The following is a 22,209-nucleotide window of genomic DNA, read 5'->3' on the forward strand; positions in this document are numbered from 1 at the left end:
CTGGAAGGGGTTTGGGGAACCACTTTTTCTCCTCCTCTTCTTCCTTCTTAATCGTCTTCACAATTATCTTCTTCATCATCATCATCACCATGGTCATCTTTATCACCATCAGTCCTGCAGTATGATCGCCATCACCATCGTTATCATTATCTTTATCACCATCAGCTCTGCATCATTATCATCATCATTGCATCACCATCATCATCCTTATCACCATTACCTCCACAGATCATATCATCATCATCATCATCACCATCACGACCATAATCATCACCATCAGCTCTGCATCATCATCATTGTCATCACCATCATTATCGCCATCATCATCACTATCATCATCTTTATCACCATCAGCTCTGCATCATCATCATCATCCTTATCGCCATTAGCTTCACAGATCATCATCACCATCACTACCATCACCATCACCACCATCATCACCATCAGCTCTGCATCATCATCATCACCATCATCATCGTCATCACCATCATCATCCTATCACTCTGCAGTATCATCACCATCACCATCATCATCTTTGTTACCATCAGCTCTGCATCATCATCATCATCATCAGTATTATTGTGTCAATGAAGTACTTTATTCTTTTCAAATACTTTCCCATCTATTAACGCATTTTGATCATCAGAAAAACTCTGGGTGGTAGGCCAGCAGGAATTAAGCATACTTATGTTACAGATACGAAAACTAATGTTCATACTGATAAATCTAGTTGTCCAAGACACAGACAGAGGCAAGGATAAAACCCAGTGACCTCTTTTCTGACCATAGTGAGGCAATGGAGAAGTTTTCTTTCTTAAATAAAGAGGTGGGTGAATGAGAGGGGAAAAGAGTTGGGGTCGTAAAGAAGTGAGGCTTAGAATGGACTCCTAGTGCTAAGGGATTGAGCAGGCCACATTCTCCTGAACTTAAAATTTGATTTGAAGGGCTCCTAAAGTTTGCAGGGAATCCCAAAGAAGGGTCACATATTTACTATTCTAAAGTCGTGGTTTTCATACACAGTCTAAAAGATAAATGGGCTGCTGGATGCTTTTGATTATTATTGTTGTGTTTTGAGCTGGTAGGTCTAAGTCGCAATGTCAAGGCTTTCACACCTTTCAGGTACAGAATGATATTGGCAGAAAGAGACGAATACGGGAGCAATGACAGCTGCACTATTTGGGAGGATGAATTCTCCTTTTCTCATCTCTGAACCACACGCAGCAGCCTTCCCAGAGCCATGAATCATCCATCTGAGGGAAAGGAGGGGGATAGAAAATTAAACATAATTTATGCTTTGCTAATTGAAATCAAATACAAAATTCAATCTCCCGTGAGTTGCAATGCTCACGTTTAAATAGGGTGGAAGTATTATTAACCTGACTCTATTTCAGCAAGTTGACTTAGCTTTTCTGGATAGAAAATAATTCCTTGGTCAAGTCTCCACATTGCAGAAAGGGACGTGGCTAAGTGGCTCACTCCCAGAGTGACAAGGATCCAGCTAGAAGACACTGAAGAAAACGGGCCTTAAACATGTCAAATTTGCATTTCTCTTCAGAACCACGAGTTTTCAACTATAACACCAAAAACTATTAAATATAAAAATCCCCTAGATCCTAAGGCTTAGCCCTCTGCCCTCTTTCTCCAGGGAATTTTAACCTCCTGTTGTATGCAAGGATATATAAATAATTTAAGGGGGCTTCTCCACTTTTATTTCCCAGGTGAAGTGGCTTATTCACCATTGGCTAACCACATTACAAAATGGATTTGCTTGTCATATTTTGGGGACATATTTATGTGAGGACACGTTTTGGAGGCAAGTCTTGATGTTCTGGGTTTTTAAAGACACATAGACAACCAGCGAGATGGAAAATGGAGAGTAGGTGTGACTGAGGGTCCAAGTGAATATGTGCCTGCCCAGAATGGAGGTGATGAGAGTAAGCTAGATTAATAGGTCATTTATTTATTTAAAGCATTGCTACAACCAGATTCTCCTTTGACTGTCTAAGTTATAAGGCTAACACTTAACCCTCTTGCCATTGAACTCCAAAAGAGCACATGTTTCTGCAGGGAAGCCATAACATTGTGGAGGTCACCTCTGTTGGAAATAATTCCCAGAAAAGCAAAAGCATAACAGGAGGTAGGAGGGAGGGAGTGGAGGCAAAGAAATATACAGACAAGCCTTTTCCTCCAGTTGCTCTCAGTTCCAGCTTCCCTAAGAATATTTTTGAAAGGATGAATTCCTGAGCCTCACCTTAGAGTTTCTGACTCATTAACAGGTCTGAAACAGAGCTCAGGAAGCTGTAAGCTTGAACAAACTCCATGGCTGACTCTGATGGGTAGGGAGGGCTGAAACTCACTCACTCCTTGCTCTGCTTATGAAACCAAACCCCATGAGTCCCACAGTTTGTCCTTCTAAATATGCGTGCATTTTCTTCTTTCAAATGTATATGCATGCATTTTGATCTGTTTCTTCTTTTACATTGATAGTGCAGGTATATCTGTTGCTTTCAGCTCAATAACTGCTTTACTATCTGGAAAAATTATTTGTAAGGTTGCTTTTGAATCTGGCCTATCAGTCCATTCCTTGTTGGAAATGGTTAAGATAGGAGAAAGCTGCACTCCTTTTAGGACCCACTTGCTTTCTACTATTGCAAGATTCACTGTGCCCTGCAGACAGAACCTTCTGAAGATTCTTGACACTGGGACTTTCTGGTCATCTCAGAGAGACGATGCTCCCGGCATTCCAGGGGACGGGGGAAGATGGAGATGATCAACACAAACACACCATCGAAACCCATTAATCAGGTTGCAGTAAGCTTTATAACAACACGGTCTTCATTTAGCGGGAGAAATGACAGTTTAATAACAGCTGAACAGATTTAACTCCCCCCATTCATACAAATTTCCAGTTTTACTAGAACAATTCCTGGTTTTGGAGATCTGTGAACAAGTGCTTTATGTCAAATGATGCATTTTAATTGAATCAAACTGATGGGAAGGGACACTTCATTCAGCAGCCCTTGATGGGGGTGTCTGCAGACAGCCCTTGCTCACCCCGAACCCCCATAAACTGGATCTGATGAATGGAGTCAGCTTTCTCGCCACTACCTCACTCTCTGCCATCTCTAAATAGAGAAATAAAGCCCAAGGAGGTGGTGGTGGGGCAAATTGGAAGAATGCTGACTGCTCCTCTCCCCATTACGTGGCTAAGGATTATTCCTAATAACAGACTTGTCAACTCTCTGGTCTTTGCCCTTCTGGGGACCCTAGGGGACAGAGTCCACCTCAAAAACATGCCTCAGAACCACAGTGCTTGGGAGAGATGGTCTTTAGGTAAGGTAACCTCCCACCAGGAGGACAGGATTTCTTCTTTTACCCCCAGATATAGCCACTCATCTCTGCCAACCTCAGAGCTCTGACCTCAGTTACAATTACTCTACTCTTTGAGCAGCCCTGTGGGCCTGATCGGAACACAAGGGCATATGCTAAGCTTCTCCACAACCCAGGATACTCATGAAGAATGAGACCCAACCCCATTTAGAGGGCTCTTGGAAAGAAGGCTTCGAGGGGTGTCAGCTTTCATTTTCTTTGTGTGTGTGGGGGGGTGGGGCGGGGGTGTTTTCTTTTTTGGTGAGGAACGTGCATGCCTCTGCCTTCATGATGTGGGGAGGGAGGAAGTCAGGGGTTGTGGTATGAGGCCTTTAAAGAGAAGACTAGAAACACCTTAGAGGGAGGACCTTGCTCCCTAGGAGTCCTGGAGCACTCAGCCACAAAGTGCATTCTGGAGAGAAGCCCAAGCAGAGGTTTAGACAGCAGGTGCCCATGACAGATACAGAACTAGAACCTTGGCTCCCCAAGCTAAAGTGAAAACCCCCATAAAGCAGACCTTTTCTGTCACTCACATATACATTAATAGCACTGTCTCTGACATTGACAGCTATTTATCTTCTGTCTTCAAGCCATATTAACTAGCAGAAGACAAGAATGAACAGTGGGTTCTGGTGGCCATCTGGTCAACCAGATGCTGCTGCCCAGATGGGCCTGGTTCCTCCATGGGGATGCCGTGGGATCCACCTGTTTGCCTAAGCTAACAGCACTGGAGGCAATCCTGGCTGCATGAAGGAGGAGGAGATCTACTTGGCACTCCAGCAAGTGAAGCTGCAGAAGTTGGGGTATTCAAGGACTCAGGCGAGGAGCCTCCTTAGCTATTGACTAGCCTTCCTCTGCCTCTCTAGCCTCATTTATCACCCTCTTCCTGTTCCCACTGAAAATCTTGACCAGTCATTTGGTAAAACATCATGTTGAAGGGTTTGTAGAATTTCCTCAGTCTGTGGATGACGTCTGGGTCAATGCGAGGATGAGTCCGACCTTTGCTCTTGCCTAAGCACCTCGGGGCACTGCTGTCTTCCGGCTTCTTTAGGCAAGGGAACCCCTTGGTTTTGTTGAAATAGAAATGCTTCTCAGTCACAACACGTTTGAGGCCTAGAAAATCCTGTACTTTGGCCATTTCCCCAGCGGGGTCCACAATGAGTCGCTCACCACTGACAAAGAGGATCTGGGAGAGGGGGAAATACTGGAGCCAGTTTTCCAGGTGCAGCGCATAGATCCCTATTCGAATGGCACTCCAGGAAGCATCGATCAGCCCGAGGGTCCGGTTTTTGAAGGCCAGCACCTCAAAGGTGGGGATCTCGGGTTTCTTTGACAGTGTCTGCGTGTAGTCAGAGATGGCCCTGGTCACGGGGTTTCTCACCACCACTATCAGTTTGATGTCCTTGGCCATGGAGTGAATGCGCTTGGGAGCCTCATTTGTCACAAAGTAACTTGGAGTCTTCTCCATGGTTATTTGCCCATCCAAAGTCTTGGGCATCACATTTCTAGGAGAGGGAGGAAAAAGGAAGACAATGGTTATTCCTATCCAGAAATATCTTAACTTCTTTGCACAAAATGTGTGATATAAACAACCTAGTTTGGAACCACCAAATAAAATTGATAAACACTTGGAAGTTCTTCTTACCTATATCTCCCGACTATAGTCTTACCTTGGCTACGTATTATCAGAAAAGGCAACATAAGGCATATACATTCTCTCCCTTATATATCCCTAGGTTTAAATGGCTATTCTACCTCTTACCAGTTATGTTTAACCTAGATACCCCCTTGATTTCTCTACCTATTAGTTGTATAATCCCTGAAATGGAGATAATGATAGCACTGACTTCACACTGTAGTATAAGGATTCAGGGAGATAATGCTCAAAAAGCATTGAGCAATGAAGCTGGCATGTGCAAGAGCTCAATAAATTAAAGAAATTCTTATTGTTGTAGTAGTTTTTAGGAAATCTTTGAGCTCAACAAGACCTCAAAGCTTATCTAGTCCAGGATTGGCAAACTACCTCCTGCCTCCTATTGTCATCTAACTCACAGATAAGAATGATTTGTAATCACTGAATTGTTGTTGAAAAATAAACCAAAATGATAATAATAATAATATTTTGTGATGCATGAAAATTATATAGAATTCAAATTTCAGTGTTTATAAATAAACTTCCATTGGAACATGGCCACACTCATTCATTTACATATTCATCTAGGCTGCTTTTACAGTAAAACAGCAGAGCTGAGGAGTTAAGACAGAGGCCATATGGCCCAAAGCCGGATGTATTTACTCCTTGTTCCTTTAAGAAAGAGTCTGCTGATCCCTGACTTCGTCCAAAGGTATTATTGTGCAAATGAGAAAACTGAAGCCCAGGGACAGGGAATAAACATGGAAATCAGACAGGCTTTGTGACCTCAGCAAATTGAATTACATCTTCAAGCCTTATCCTCATTTGTAAAATCCTAAAACCTACATCAAATCCCAGCACTTTGGGAGGCTGAGGAAGGCAGATCACAAGGTCAGGAGTTCAAGACTAGCCTGGCCAATATGGTGAAACCCCATCATTGCTAAAAATACAAAAATTAGCCAGGCATGGTGGCACACGCCTGCAGTCCCAGCTACTTGGGAGGCTGAGGCAGGAAAATCACTTGAACCTGGGAGGCAGAGGTTGCAGTGAGCTGAGATTATGCCACTGCACTCCAGTCTGGGTGACAGAGTGAGACTCCATCTCAAAAAAAAAAAAAAAGAAAAGAAAATTCAGTTGAGAGGAAAACGACATAAAGATGAAAGATCTAGCATAGATCTGGCTCAATACATGGGATTTTATTCTTTCTTTGCTCCCAAAATTGCCCAGCAAGCCACTGACAGATCCCATACCAGGGTCAGTATCTCTTGGTTCCTTTGTTAAGGCTGCTCCTCCACTCCCATTCCTCCATCCAAGTTTGCCTCCCGAGTAGCCTTATCTTATTTGGGAGCTCCAAGATATTAATATTAAAGGAGTTTGATGCCATTTTCCCCTGATCTCAATGTGGCAGGCTTACTAATGATAAAATTAAGCTTAGAATGCCATTATACCGTCAATTTGCTATAGGCATATGTAGACCAAAGTTAATTGACGATAAACCTGTTCAATACCTGTCAGTACAGCAGGCCATCTGCCACCATGTGCTCCATTAAATCTATTCACTTCCAAGCCTTGCACCAAAGTGGTACATTTAGGATTACACAAGACCTCTTTGTTATGATGACATGCTTTTAAATGTCTTAGCTAATAAAAGTTAATACAGATGAAGATCCCCTAGCTTCTCCTATCGTATTAAATTTATTTACTATCGCATGTGTGGAGAAAGAATGACTTTTCTTTTATCTCTAATTCACATGCTCTGTCAATAATTAATTGCAACTGGGTTTTGAGCTTTCTCAGCAAGCACTTTTACGAGGCAAGAGGAATTTGCTTCGTAGAGAAATTCACAAAGAGCTGGATGTTGTTAGAGTGTAATGGTTGGGCAGTGTGGTATTTTCAGATCAAAGCAATTGCCCTGGCCATAAACAACCATGCTCGTCTTGGAGTGACGCATTCTCCAAAGTAGTTTGAATGCTTTTGTGTGTTTCTGTTTGGTTCTCAACAGATCAATTTGTCTAATTTGGAGAAACAGGGCTAAGGAATGAAGCCCCTGGGAATCAGATTTGCCTGAATTAAGAGTTCCGATTACCCATGCTACCTTGATGAAGTTACTTAACCCGTTTTGAGCCTTAATGTTTCATCAAGGAAAATAGGGTTAATAAAAGGCCATGCCTCATAGGATTTTAATGAAGATTAAATGTCATAATGCAGGTAAATCACTTAGGATCGTGCCTGTTCAATGTCAGAATTTTTTTAACTTAAGCCAGCTGGCCAAAATCAGGATAATTCTTACAGTTATTCTTACAGAAGGGCAAGGAAAAAAAAATACTTCCTTTGACCAAATGGAAAAGGCTGAAAAACATGGGATCTAAGGAACTGATCTAGAAAAAAGTATACTCTAATTCATGCCAATATCATCAATTGCACTTCCGGGTCTGGAGGCTGGTGTCCAACAAGGGAGCGACCATTAGCTCAGCCTGAGTATAGGAAATATACTGACCATCTTATTTTTATTTCAAGTGGAGAGATATATTCCCTTGTTTTATTATGCAACTCATATCACATTATAAAAATATTAGATAAATCTTGATGCAAAAACATATCACCTGAAAATAGCTATTTTTACATGGCCTTTTCCAGATTTTAGTTCCTCTGATATATTTTTGTGTGTTTATTTTGTTGCATTTTCTTTAGCGTTGGAGCAGCTGCTCAAATTTTCTTTTCATCCATTCTTCACCTTTCCCTTCTTTGACCTCAATGCTTCTCTTTGCATTGAGCCCCATTCAAATTCATCTCCTTTACTTCAGCTGACTGACAATCTGTCAAGATCTTTCTGGATCTTGAGTCTTTTATCTGAAGCATCTGGGACAAAATGGTACCCAATGTATAAGCTGGTAGATTTAGCAGAGTAGATGTGTGCCTAACTTACTGCTTGTTGCAAAAGGAAATAAGAGAAGGCATTGCAGAGGGCTTTGGAGATGGTAGAGGGGAGCAGAGGAGTCTAAATAGCTTTGACCATCATGCTACCCATGAGTATGAAAAGTATATACTTTAGGAGAGTTTTTACATTTGGGGCACGCATGGGGAGACTATCTCATTGAGCCACGATTCAACCAATGTGGCATGAGTTATCCAGTTATTTTGTCGGTAAGAAGATATCCAGTAGTTGCTTGAAATCTATAAAGGACAAAGCTCCCTTTCCTCAAACTGATTCTGAATCAGTTATAGTCATTCATTCATTCTCTCATTCATTCCATAAATGATCACTTATGGGTAATGTAACAGTAAACAAAACCAATGCAGTCCCTTCCTCCATGAAGCTATCAGTCTAGGTCCCGCAGCTGATATATAAAGAGCTCTTTATAGCATAATATAATGAACTATTTAAATCAACAGAGCAGGCATCATTATTACTCCAGTTTTACAGAGAAGGAAACAGGACCAGAAGCTAAAGATTTGTTCCACGGTCTCACTAAGTATATATTTTGTTTCTAAGTTGAGTGGCTGAGCAAGAGTAATTCAGCATCAGGATCGGTGCCTAATACCAGGTCCTGGCAAATAACAGGTTCTCAATGCCTATCTGTTGAGTGAATAGATGGGAGAATGACAAGCCATTCATCTCCACTCATAAGTGTGGGCCAGTCCTAATGCTACGTTTTTGTTGTGATAGGTTTTGAATGCCCTAATCTTCCTTTTCCCCACCTTCATCTCACCAGGGCTCTCACCTGGGCCTCCGATACAGTAACTCCTTCCAAATCATGCTGGTCTTCCTCTTCCTGTAAGATTAGAGGATGCATCTCTCCTGTGGATAGGACCAAACCCCCTGCTAATCTGGGCTTTGGATCTTATTCCCTTCCAAACTTTCAGGCACTTTTGCTCTCAATTTCTCTTCTCTCTTCTAGGTTTTAAGTAAGTTCTGCATCTGACACTTCAATATACTCATGTTCTCACATTTTGGTGTGCTTGAGGAACAGAAAGAAGACCAGTAATGCTGAAGGGGAGTGAGCAAAGGTAAGAAAGTCAGAAAATAGGGCCGGGGAGACAGACAGGGAATAGACCATGGAGGGCCTTATGGGCCATGGAAAAGGTACTGGAATTGTTTTCCTCATGTGATGAAAAGCCACTGAAGAATATCTCACAGAAGAATGTGATACAATTTACACTTAATTTTATTTTTCTGGTAACTTTGCTGAGAAAAGATAGGAGTGTGGCAGAGACAGAAGGAAAGTAACCTGCTAAGAGACAGTTTTAGGAGAGAAAGAGAGAAATGGTGGGGGCCTGGGTGTAGGTGGAGAGGGCAACACAGAAAGAAGTGCTCAGAATAGGAATAGATTTTAAAATAAGGCCAGCAGTCCTTAATGATGGGTGGGATGTATGTGCAAGAGAAAGAGAAGCATCACAGATGACACCAACATTGTTGGCCTGTGCCAGTGGCTACACGGTAGCATGGTTTACTGATGTGGACACTACTGGGAACAGGGCAGGTTTTAGGGGAAGATACCAAGTCTAATTTCAGACTTGTAATATGAGATATGTCCTACATACACAGGTGGGGGGATTGAGTAATCATGTTGACACAGGAGGCTGAAATTCAAGGGAGATCCAGATGAGAAGTGGACATCTATATCATGTGCTCAAGTTCCACCTGCCAGGGAGTAGGGAGAAGAATGTCTGCCCTCTTTACCTTTGTTAGAAGAAGACATGACTGTCCTTTGCCTATTCTGGGAGTTCTCTCAAAACTGAAAGGTGTTCAGACACTAGGTGTGCAAAAATATTGTGTTTTATTTCATTACAAAGATGTTCGTGAACTTCTTCTAATTCCCAGAGTCCTTGTTAACTGTCTGCGTTACAGAGCTTAGAATAATGTCACAATATGACTTGTTCCCATGTCTTTCATGGCTAGTCTCAGTTCCTTGGGGCTGTAGGCAAAGTTTTAATCACTTTTGCATCCCCAGTGCCAAACATAGTGTCTGACACGCACTACCTGCCCCATTACTATTTGTGGTTATTGGATGAAAAACAAATGACATTCCAATGAATACATGGTCCCTGGAAGTCAGGAGAATTGGGGCAGTTTGCAAGACATGGCTCATCTAAGTAGGTGTTCCATGCATGGGGTTCAGCGTTTCTGAGTTTCCTCCCATCCCTGTCTGAAAGACCATGCACTTCAGCATGAACCATATGGTGAGAAAACACTGCATCTGGGCTTGGCACAGCTCGTTAACAGTATCTTGGGCGCTCAGAGCAGCCGTGACATTAGCGTCAACACACAGTCCTGAAGCGAGAATCATTCCGCAAGATCACACATCTGCTCTCACAGCCCCAAATGTTTATGAGACACTCTCCAACTCACTCATCCTGTCCCCACTGCACTCTCCTGGTCCTGGTGCTTTGCTAAGAACAGCCCAGTTTCTCTTTTTAAAGAGTTAGGGTCTCACTCTGTTGCCCAGGCCGGAATGCAGTGGTGCGATGATGGTTCATTGCAACCTTGAATTCCTGGAGCGCAGCCACTTTTGAATGCAGGTCAGCCTCTGGGGTCCTCATAGAAGCAATAACAATAGTTAACATGCAGCCTAGACTGAGCACAGCCATTCACTGAGTGCTCACTCCATGCCATGTTCTGAGGCTGAGAGTTCAAATTCTGAAGCGAGACTGACATCTCCAAGCATTTTCAGACATTGGACTCACCAGCCCAGTAGTTAAGATCAGAGACTCCAGGATCTAGACTTACCAAGTTCGCGTCCACTGATTAACTGTGTGATCCTTGGCAAATTACTTAAGTAATATGGGTCTATTTCATTATTTGAAAACCAGGCATCATACTAATAATACCCCTTCTCACGGGGAGTTTGAGAGGATGAAATGACTTAATATCTTCAAAAGTGACTCTCATATAGTAAGTTCTCAATGCAGTAGCTATTAATTTTTAAAACAACTCTTTAAATAAGGTTTTATTGTAATCCCCACTTTAGGGATCAGGAAACTGAGATCCAGTGAGTTGATTAATTTACCCAAAGCCACAAGAGGTGGAGTCAGAATTCAATCCCAAGTCTGTCTGACACCATAGCCCAAGCTCTTGGCTACTGCCTGACAATGCTTAACCAAACTGCAAAACCTCAGCAAGGTTACATGACTGGCCCAAGATCACTTGTAGGTGGCAAAGTTGAATCTTAAAAGGAGACACATTATGTGTTCTGCAAAGCTGAGCTATCCCTGACTTGCCACTGGGAGTTACAGAAACCCAGACCAGAATCCCTAGAAATTCTTGCCAGATCAAGCTACATCATTCAATTGGTGATATCTCTCTTCAGGGCCTCCTCAATTGAAGCAAATGGATACCATCATGAATGTCGAGGGAGAAAGCAATCACCTCGATTAGATATAAAGTGCCCATTCTCTCTGGAAGGGTCAGGAGTGGAGCTTGACTTTGGCTTGCCTGAATTAGAGGTGTGTGGGCATCTTACATTTTCCCAAATGTGTTATCCAGTGGAACAAATGGTGCATAAATTAGCAATATTTTCTGAGCCCTGCTGATGAACCCAAGAGGATGGTGGTTAGAGCAAGGGCATGGGGTGAAGCAGGGCCAGTTCCCCTGCACAGAAGAAAGAAACTCACTTAAAATTCAATGGAGTACCTGCTTACTTGCCAAGCACTGAGCAATGCAATTTCACATATTATCCTAGTTAAGTCTCACAAGTACCATACAATTCGCTGAGCCCATTATAGAGAAGCAAAAACTGGGAGTCAGAAAGACAAAGAACCTTGTCCAGGGATGCATAGCCGGGACCTTGCCCTGCTCAGTTATGCTGGAAAGTTCATCATGTTTTTCAAACCAAAATTCATGAATTCTGAAAATCCTGAAGGCAAAAAGTCATATAATTTGGAGACTACATTCTTAAACAGAAACCCAAGAACAGGATCTGTACATATGGCCCTGAGGCTCTAGGGCTTTCAGTAAAATTGCAGCCAAGAAAGAAGGAATCCTGAGTTATGGTTCTGACTTAATAGCTAACTTGCTGAATTAAGTAAGAACAGGGACTTTCCCTCCCTGGACCTCAAATTGCTTCGCAACAAGAGGGTCAGGTTAATAGATATTCCCTCGTTAATTCCACTGAGTATGTATTGGTGCTTATTACATACCAACTATGGGGTATATGTTGATGATAAAGCAGGCATGGTCCCTGCCCTTCAATAGACTGTACGTTTTTGGAGGAAAGGTCTGTATATCCCATTTAGTAATGTGAACTGTGGCTCAGATGGGACATCTTTGCTGTCCCATCAAACAGAACGATACATGCCAAATCTAAGCTGCATTGCCACATGCCTACGAGAGAGGAGACAGAAAGGAATGGGACAGAGAAGAGGAAAGGAGGAAGAGGAGGAGCAAAGGATGAAGGAGACTAGAAGGGAAAATAAGGAGAAATAAAGATAAGAGGAAGAATGGGAGGAGAAGGGGAAAGAGGAGCTGGGCTTGGAAGATGCACAAATAATTGAAATACTGAGAAAAAATGAAGGAAGCATCCCAGGTTTAAATAACACATGACCACACGTTGGGAGACATTTTCAAACCAAGGTCTCAGGCAATATTTGTTGTTTTAAGGTTTGTGCCAGGCAGGTACAGATGTTTTAGGATGAGAAGGTTTAGGTTTGTCAGAGACATTCCACTGAGTTTGTAACGGCAATAGCCCTACTGAAGCAGGCTGAGAAGGTAGATACTCATTATTCCCCATGATATCAGTGAATAATCTGAGGCTCAGAGAAGTTAAGTGTCTTGCCTAAGATCACACAGCTCGTATGTGGCAGAGTCAGGATCTGAAACCCAGCAAAGCCAATGCTCCTTAACCCCATTCAATGTGACAAAGGAGAGGAAGGTCCAGAATGGAACTAGAGGCAGGAGGAGGAGACAGAGCAGCGACTTCAGGTGGAGAAATGAGGGTTTGTCAACATTCCTACCCTGGGAAAGAATCCCTGGTAACAACAGACATGAATTTTGTTTTGTTTTGAGTAAGGGTCTCACTATGTTGCCCAGGCTGGTCTCAAACTTCTGGCTTCAAGCAATCTCCTGCCTTGGCCTCCCAAAGTCCTGAGAGTACTGGCGTGAGCCATCGTGACTGACCCAGACATGAAAGTTCACCAGGTCTTAAGGCATGGCAGCAGGGATGTGGCCCAGATCAAGGAGAGCAACGTTTAGGAATTTCCGGCTTAATGGCTTTGATTTTCCCAATGACAGAAGAGTAGGGTCGATTGCTGAGCTTAAGGACCTTGGGAGTGGGACTGGAAAGGGAACGGAATGTAGCTGGATGATATATTAACAATTTATGGGTTATGATGGCCTATTGAGAAATTATCTTATGTTTGATTTTGCTTCCAGAGACTCATCTGGAAGACAGAGGACTCATCACCACCCCCACCTACCACCACCACCATCACACACTCCCACTGCCAAGGAGGGTAGCTACTCTCTTATTCCCACAGTCCGGCTAATTTTTATCTCCAGGGAAGGTGAACAGTTTCTCTATTTTGTGGACTAAAAAAGATGTTAGAGCATCCTAGACAAAGGGAGAGGTCTTCATGTTTCAGAAATCTAGGTCTTACCCAGGGTTTCTTAACTTCAGCACTGTCAACATTCTGGGATGGATAATTCTTTGTAGTGGAGGCTGTCCTGTGAATTTTAAGATGGTCAGAAGCATCCCTGGTCCCTACCCCCCAGATGCCATGGCACCCACCAGTCATGACAACCACAGATGTCTGCAGACACAGCCACATCTCCTTTGCGGGTCCAAATGATCCTCTGTTGAGAGCCACGAGTTTAACTGATCTAACCAAACTGCCTAGACTTGTCTACCCAAACTGCATTGATTTGAATCTAGGCTCCGCCCTTTATTAGAGGTGGGGCTTTGGGCAAGTTACTTAGCCTGTCTGTGCCTAGATTTTCCCATACGTAAAACGGGATGATAATAATAATTGTAACACATATCTGAGAAGGTTGTTTTAAAAATGAAACGAGTTCATGTGTGTACTGTCTTTATTGCCTACAACATCATAAGTGCTATATAAGTGTTTGCTATCATTATTGTGGGTGTGGTTATACCACTGAGACAATCTGCAGGCTACATCCCAGCTCCCGAAAGCAAATATCTGAGATTGCTTAACACAGAGCTCTGGATATGGGAAAATTCCTGTGTGGATTTTTGTGTGGTTGAGCACTAAGTGTTAAGTTTTTGAAGACTTTCTGGCCAACATTGACTCAGAGGGTGTGCAGACATCAACAAAGCCAAGTCCCATGCGACCAAGGGAAGGTGAGGGACATTCTCTTATGGCCCTGGGTTGTGTCACAAGTGGTGTCAGAGGCGGGTCTGAATAATGACTGGTAAAGGACTTCTGTTCAAAGTAACAACATGAGTTTCAAGCCAGGTTTAATTTGAGTTAGAACATAAGAATCTTCCTTGAAACCTAAGAGCTAAGGAGTAATTTATCTGTTCTAAAGAAGATAATTAGCGACATACACTGAGTATCCAGATGAAGTTGGAAATTATAATTTGAACTGACAATGATCTACTCAGTGTTCAGGTTCCAGGCATACATTCAGAGACAAGTGCCAGGCAGCTATAGCAGAATGACTGCGAGATAAGAAAACTGAGGATGCCTGTGAGTGCTCAAGCCTTGGGCCCTATTTCTGCCCCAGCCAGGCGAAGAGTGAAGGAGCTTAGGAGGGAGTGGATGAACAGGAAGACGGTGAGGACTAAGGACACAGAAAGCAGACTAAGGACATAGAAAGCTTGGTGTAGACATTGGATATGAAGGCTTGACTGCCTTTCTGGGTACAACGTGAAGACAGAATGGAATTATTTCCATGCTTTTCTTGATGATTCTACTAAAGCAGGGGTCCCCAACCGCTGGGCTGCAGACCAGTACTGGTCCGTGGCCTGTTAGGAGCAGGGCTACGCAGCGGGAGGTGAGTGGTGGGCCAGTGGGCATTACTGCCTGAGCTCCACCTCCTGTCAGATCAGCAGCATCATTAAATTCTCATAGGAGTGTGAACCCTATTGTGAACTGCAGAAGCAAGAGATCTAGGTTGTATGTTCCTTATGAGAATATAACTAATGCTTGATGACCTGAGGTGGAACAGTTTCATCCTGAAACCATCCCCACCCCACCCCCATCTGTGGAAAAATTGTCTTCCACAAAACTGGCCCATGGTGCCAAACAGTTTGGAGACCTCTGTGCTAAAGCAAAAACAATACTGATGAATTTCTGAAGATCATAAACAAATAAGGTGAGAGAGCAGACTATCAGAAGAGCTACCAAACAGAAAGAGGAAGAGAAAGAATATGAGAATAGATTCGACTTTGAGAACTATTTCAACAAATGATGTTCATGAGGCTCTTCTGAGTACACCCAACAGTCATAAACCACTTTTGGATGGACTTTATCTCAAAGGATCAGAAATTAAGGACACTGCCTATGCCATGGAGCAAGTTCCTCTTACATTGTGTCCAGAGACATAAGAAAAGACAAATAAAAATAAGAAAAGAGACAGGCCCTTTTCAGGCAATTTTCACCTCTATAGCAGGTTGGCTCATAGCTTTGCAAAGGTAGTTTTTACTCTCTCAAATGAGGATAAAGAGTACTTTGTAGTTCCTCGTCAGGTCTAATGGTGTTTTCACTCCCTCAATAGTTAAGAGCTGGTCACATGTAATAGAAGGCCCCCACATCTATGTTCTTGGATCAGGCTCCAAAGAGAAACTGGCTTGGTGGATTCAGGGCATGTGGCACTTTCTCTGGTACTCAGAAGAGTGTGTAGGGGTCACAGCCATGTCTGAATACCTCATAAGAACATAGAAGTCTATCACAGAGGGTTGAAAGCCTTCTCTCCCATGCTCTTAACGGATTTCCATATTGTTCTCTTGTACTACATACGTTTTCCTTCATGGGATCTGAGCTTTGGAACCTACTTTACTTACCTAAGTAATTACAATTTAAAAATTTTTATTTTATATATCAGAACTACATACAATTGCTTATTAGTGTTTCTTAAAGGAAAACCAAGGTCATTATACTGAAATAAGTCTTAGCTTAGAGAGAAAGAGAAAAAAATAAAACTACAGAAAAAAATTCATTTATTCATTAATTTAGCACTACAGCATGGGAGGAACTCTGCTAGTATTAGAAGATAAAACAAAGAGCAAAACCTTGCCCTTAAAAAGTTTTTGGGTGGGGCGCAGTGGCTCATGCCTGTAATCTCAGCATTTTGGGAGGCCGAGGTGGGCTGATCACCTGAGGTCAGGAGTTTGAGACCAGCCTGACTAACATGGAGAAACCCCATCTCTACTAAAAATACAAAATTAGCCGGACGTGGTGGTGCATGCCTGTAATCCCAGCTACTCGGGAGGCTGAGGCAGGAGAATCACTTGAACCTGGGAGCTGGAGGTTGTGGTGAGCTGAGATTGTGCCATTGCACTCCAGCCTGGACAACAAGAACAAAAAAAGTTTCACAACAAAAAAAGAAGTTTTCATTTTCTAAAATAGTAAAGATGGTATATATCCACCATGGAATACTATGCAGACATAAAAAGGAACAAAATAATGTCTTTTGCAGCAACTTCAATGGCGCTGGAGGTCATTATTCTAAATGAAGTAACTCAGAAATGGAAAACCAAATATCGTATGTTCTCACTTATAAGTGGGAGCTAAGCTATGAAGGTGCAAAGGCATAAGAATGAATAATGGACTTTGGGGACTTTGGGGGAAGGCTTGGACAGGGGAGTGAGGGATAAAAGACTACATATTGAGTATAGCATACACTGCTCGGGTAACAGGTACACTAAAATCTCAGAAATCACCACTAAAGAGCTTATTCATGCACCCCAAAATCTATTGAAATAAAAAGTATTAAAAAAGAATTTTTCATTTTCTGAAATAGTACAAATTGTTTGAGAGGTCTCTCCTTATCTCTTAGGACTCGCAGTGGTCAAAGACTTTCAGGGTGGGAATCGCTGGCCAAGGGTCAACTGAATTCCAGAGCCCACAAATGCCTCTTTTGGACGCTGGCCAGGTGCATCGTCATCTTGACAGAGGTGTGTGGCTAAGGAAGGGTTGAGTCTCTGGGTTCTATCTCTGAAGCATATTTGCTTTGAGTGACTCACTTTTGTCTTTGATCCTCAGTTTTGTCCTCTGTCAAATGGGGATAATAACATCTCTTATTTATTTATAAGAAAAGATATCAGGCATCTTGGCACAGAGAAAGGCTTGGTAATGCTCCCTCATGTTTTCACTGCTAGCATTGTGGTGCACATAGTAGGTGCAAACAGCCCTATCTGCTCCATAGACAAAGGGGAAGAGCCCTGTTCAAACTCTTTTTTTTTTTTTTTTTTTTTGAGACAGAGTCTCACTCTGACACCCAGGCTGGAGTGCAGTGGCACGATCTCAGCTCACTGCAAACTCTGCCTCCCAGGTTCAAGCGATTCTCCTGCCTTAGCCTCCCGAGTAGCTGGGATTACAGGCACCCGCCACCATGCCCAGCTACTTTTTGTATTTTTTGTAGAGATGGGGTTTCACCGTGTTGGTCAGCCTGGTCTCGAACTGACCTCAGGTGATCTGCCGCCTCGGCGTCCCAAAGTGCTGGGATTTCAGACGTGAGCCACCACACCCAGCCCTGTTCAAATTCTTAATCTACATGACGGTTACTGGTTGCATCATAGATGTGCCTTTATGTAAATGATGGCTCTGATTCAGAGAAACCCGCCTCTCAAATGGACATTGGTACAACCCAGTCATAGAGCACCAAAAGGCTTCGGTGTGGCATATATCCTAGTGAATTATTAGAAATCTCTTTCTCCTTACCACCTGAGGTGCCCAAGCATTTGGGAAGCCTCAATGCTGGGCAGCGCTTGGTCATTCCACTGGTCCCATGCCTCAAACTGCACAAATTGTAGGCATTGCTTTTATTTCTTTCTGTCATCCCTGACCTTTTGCAATGTGATCATTGGGTTTTAATACCAATATGACTGACTTTTAAAACCATTCATTGGTTTTTAATACCATTGGTTTTTAATACCAATAGACCACCATATGACACAAATAACTCTTCCATATCACTTGATTTAGAGGGCACATATGGACAGATAGTAACTATGAATTCAATAATCCCTTAAAACGCATTTGTGATTGAATCATCATTGAATCTACATGTTTGAAAGGTTGTCGCACATGTGTGTGTCTCCGTGTGCATGCGTGTTGATACGTGATTTTTTTTTTACTTAGTTTATACTCAATGTTTAGTATCCATAGGGATGTGGACGTCGCTTGCAATGATTCTTAAGTCCACAGGTTGGGTAGCATGGATCTAAAATTTAAACCATTGCCTACCTATAACCTCAGATTTCATCACTGTCCTCATCCTGGCAACTCTCCCTCTACTCCTTTCTCTTTTATGATTGCACCGTCTCACTCCAGGGTTCTAAGACAACATTTTCCTTGATTGTGAATTAACAAGATTATGGAACAAATTTCACCTGACCCTGACTGGGGTTCCCACCTGGAGTGTACTTCGCTGATACTTTATTCATAAACACTCAAAGAGTGCCCCTCTGCAGAACCTCACGCACCAACATCTGTTAGCTATTTTGTTGTGTTTTCTTTCCTTGGTCTCAGCGTTTTAAAGGGCAGGTGCAACAATTAAATGATGATTATGGAGGTCTCAGTGTGTCTGCACAGGCACTCGTGCTTACAGTTGAAAAGACAGTGACAACAGAGGGCTCCTCTCGAGAAGCCTGTGCTCCAGGTCTCTCCACCTCACACTCCACTCTGAGCTGTGTGCCAGCTCACCACTGCCTCGGGGACGCTGCCAGCCTGCCTTCCTTCTCACCTGCATCCTGCTACTGATCCAAGCCCTGTTTGCTCTTGCCGAGTCTTATTCTGTCACTCTTCTACGTGTCTGAGTCCTGCAGCCTCAAACAGCATGGACCATCGCAATTCTGAGCCTCAGAGCAATAAAGACACTACTCTCTAAGAAGATGACTGCCGATCTGCCAGGTTTTCATTCAGGTCTTGCCTTTTCCTGGAACACCCTTTGCTTTGTTCCACCTGCCTTTGAAGACACTTCCATATTCTCCTGATGGAAGCTCCACTAGTCGCGTGCCCAGAGCATCATTTATTGACTGCTTGTAGCTGTGCCTCCTAAGCTCTATCTTCTACCTACTCGGATGAACATCCCTCGAGCTGCCAAAGCTGACTCAGTTGCTGTCTGTCCCTGGGATCCTGGCTTTGCCATCCTCTCTCTAAATAGCTTTGGAAGACCTCCTTAACCACTTCAAGCCTCAGTTTCTTCATCATATACAATTCCCATTTTATACAACGATTTTACACCATTCCAATCATGAGCAAGATCCATCTCAGAGCATGTTTTATCAGGATCAAAAGGGTTAGTGGTTAGGATGCACTTAGCAGTGTGCCTGAAAGGAATTAACTGCTCAGTATGAGTGCTAATTATTGTTGCTATTACATATGAAGCCCATTTCTTCATTGTGTATTCTCAGAGAATGTCATCTTAGGACCTGTGCCGATGGTGAGGTCATTTCATTTTTAGCCCATGTGCATCCTTAAAATGAACTTCCCTTTTTGTAAATAATTTGTATGTGTTTCTTCCTTGTGATCCAAGAGATCTGGTTAGCAAGACAGACAATGTTCAGTCAAAGCACTTGATATCTTATTGGTGAAAGCGTTGCTGGGGTCAATCATGCCTGGCTGCGGAAACTTATAAAATAAGTCAGTCAACATGGAAACATTCATCCATATGCATGACAGGTGTCAATGTCCCTGTGAAGAGCAAGTGTGTTCTGCCACACTGCCATGCACCCGCCCCAGAGTTTAGTTGCAATTGAAATTTAGTGTTGAAGGGAACTTGTACTTTCTGCTGAGTAAATTCCGCCAAAAGCCCCCTTTCCTCTGCATTTGGCTAAGATAGAAGAACGACCTTTTTACAAAGTGCCAAGGCTGGAGCCTTCTATCTTGTCCTTGAACTGTTTCCTTCAGACACTTGCATCCCCAAATCAAGAGCTTCAGCTTTAATGATGTAAAATATAATCATAAATTAATTAGTGTATCCTACTGTGGCTGTATTTAGACCTGACTTTCACAGCTTGGGGTGCATGAAATACTAAACAGATTTTTAAACCAATCAGTCTGATCGTATAACAGATGGAGAAAGGATGGATAGACAAAAAAGGAAAGATGCATACACCTTGTGAGGTATTCGCATACATACATACTCTGCTATAAAGATTCTTATACTATCAGGCATTCATGCACGCTAATTCCCTATAGAGTATCTGTCACACACATACACACACACACACACACACTTCCTTCAGCTCTTCCCATAATAGGCTCCTTCTCTTATTCAGGTCTCAGTGCAAACTTCACCTCCTCAGCTAGCAATCCTCCACCCCAAGAACCCCACCTAAAAACGTTCTCTTTCACATCAGCCTTTTCTGATCATTTCCTAGGGCTCGTTGTTATCTGAAATTATCTTGTTCATATGTTCATTGCCTTGCGTAGAGTCCATCTGTCTCCTAAAGAATGCAAACTCCTAAGAAGGGAGATGATTTTGCACTTTTATATAGTTTGTGTGCTCCCAGCATGCCACATAGTGCCTGGCATCAAGTAGGCCTCCATGAATTATTTGTTCAATGATGGAAGAAATAATGAAAAGCAGAAAAGAAGAGAAGGAGAAAGAAAGGAGGGAGAATAAAAAGATGGGTGAAAGAAAAATGTGCCCAAATTGAGGCAGATAATTATACCCAATCGATTTCCTAACACACCACATTGCAGCATCCCCTCCCTCCCCCAGCAGCCAGGTCGTGGCCACTCCAGGCTCCCTAACCTCAGGAGAGGGCATCACCATCCACTCGATTGCTCAGTCTAAAACCTGGGAATCAGCACTGATTCCTTTTTTCCTTACACACCCTGCAGCACATCCAATAAGTGCATCTAGTCAGTCTGTCTGCTGCCTCTATTTCTAAAACACATTCTAAATTTAACTTCTTCTTTCCATCACTCCATCATTCCTCTGCCACTTTGCTGTCTACAGCACTGCCTTCTCCAGCCTCGACTGCTGTAATGGCCCATCTCTCCCTGTCTTGTTCCTCTAAATGTCATTACCCCCACTGAGCAAGAGTGAGTTTTCAAAAGCCCACGCTAGCTGAGAGGGAGGCAGGAAATGCATAGCGGCTAAGAGCCTGGATGTTTAGTGTCGGATGCTTGGGTTTTGATACTGACTCTGCTGTTTGCAGTGTATGCAATCCGGGATATTACTTAAACCTCCCTGTGCTTCAGTTTTTTAAATTAAAAATGAATACTTTAATGATAAGAATAATGTTTCATTTATACTATTATTGTGAGGATTGAGTAAGCCAATATACACAAAGACCATATAATAAAACCACCTAAGCATTAGTTGTTGTTATTGTCGCTATTTATTACATCACTTCTGTGCTTGAATCCTTTCAAAAATGTCTCATTGTGTTACGAAAACTAAGTCCCTTCTCATGGACTACAAGCCCTATATGGTATGTTCTCCAACCTCATATCCCATTTCAACAAAGTCCCAGCAACACGGGCCTTCTCTGTGTCCCCAAATACTCCATATTCCTTTCCCTGCAGGGAGCTGACATTTGATATTTCCTCATCCTGGAGTGATCTTTCCCCAGAACTTTGTACAGCTGGCTCCTCCTTGTCATTCAGCTCTTATATTAAATGTCTGGACCTGTGCCGTCCAATATGGAAGGAACTAGCCACAAGTAGCTATTAATCTTAAATTAACTAAAATTGAATAAAATTAAGGATTCAATGTCTTAGTTACACTAGCTGCATTTCAAGTGCCCAATAGCTACAAATGGCTAGTGGCTACTGTCTTGGAGGTGCAGATAGAGGCTATTTTCATCATCACAGAAAGTTCTATTAGACGATGCTAATTTGGCCCATCACTGTAGTTTTTGTGACATCTACATGCAACTTAAAAGTCATCTCTAGGCCAGGTGTGGTGGCTCAGACCCTGTAATCCCAGCACTTTGAACTTTGGGAGTCCAAGGCAGAAGGATTGCTTGAATCCAGGAATTCAAGACCAGCCTGGGCAACATGGCAAGATCTCATCTCTACAAAAGATTTTAAAAATTAGCCAAGTGTGATGGTGTACACCTGTGGTCCCAACT

At 42.8% G+C, this 22,209-nt stretch overlaps 1 protein-coding gene across 1 annotated transcript in view; it reads right to left on the bottom strand.

Moving 5' to 3' along the window:
- Nucleotides 1-2,801: 2,801 nt before the first annotated feature.
- The window catches only part of HS3ST4 (heparan sulfate-glucosamine 3-sulfotransferase 4), a 451,904-nt gene continuing 432,496 nt past the window's right edge, over nt 2,802-22,209 (bottom strand). Inside the window, exon 2 of the mRNA XM_003261645.4 lies at nt 2,802-4,874. Coding sequence (XP_003261693.2) covers nt 4,238-4,874 — 637 coding nt within the window. The 3' untranslated portion in view covers nt 2,802-4,237. The remainder of the gene's footprint in view (nt 4,875-22,209) is intronic.

This window comes from Nomascus leucogenys, chromosome 2 (genome assembly GCF_006542625.1).
Source record: "Nomascus leucogenys isolate Asia chromosome 2, Asia_NLE_v1, whole genome shotgun sequence".
Lineage (NCBI taxonomy): Eukaryota > Metazoa > Chordata > Mammalia > Primates > Hylobatidae > Nomascus > Nomascus leucogenys.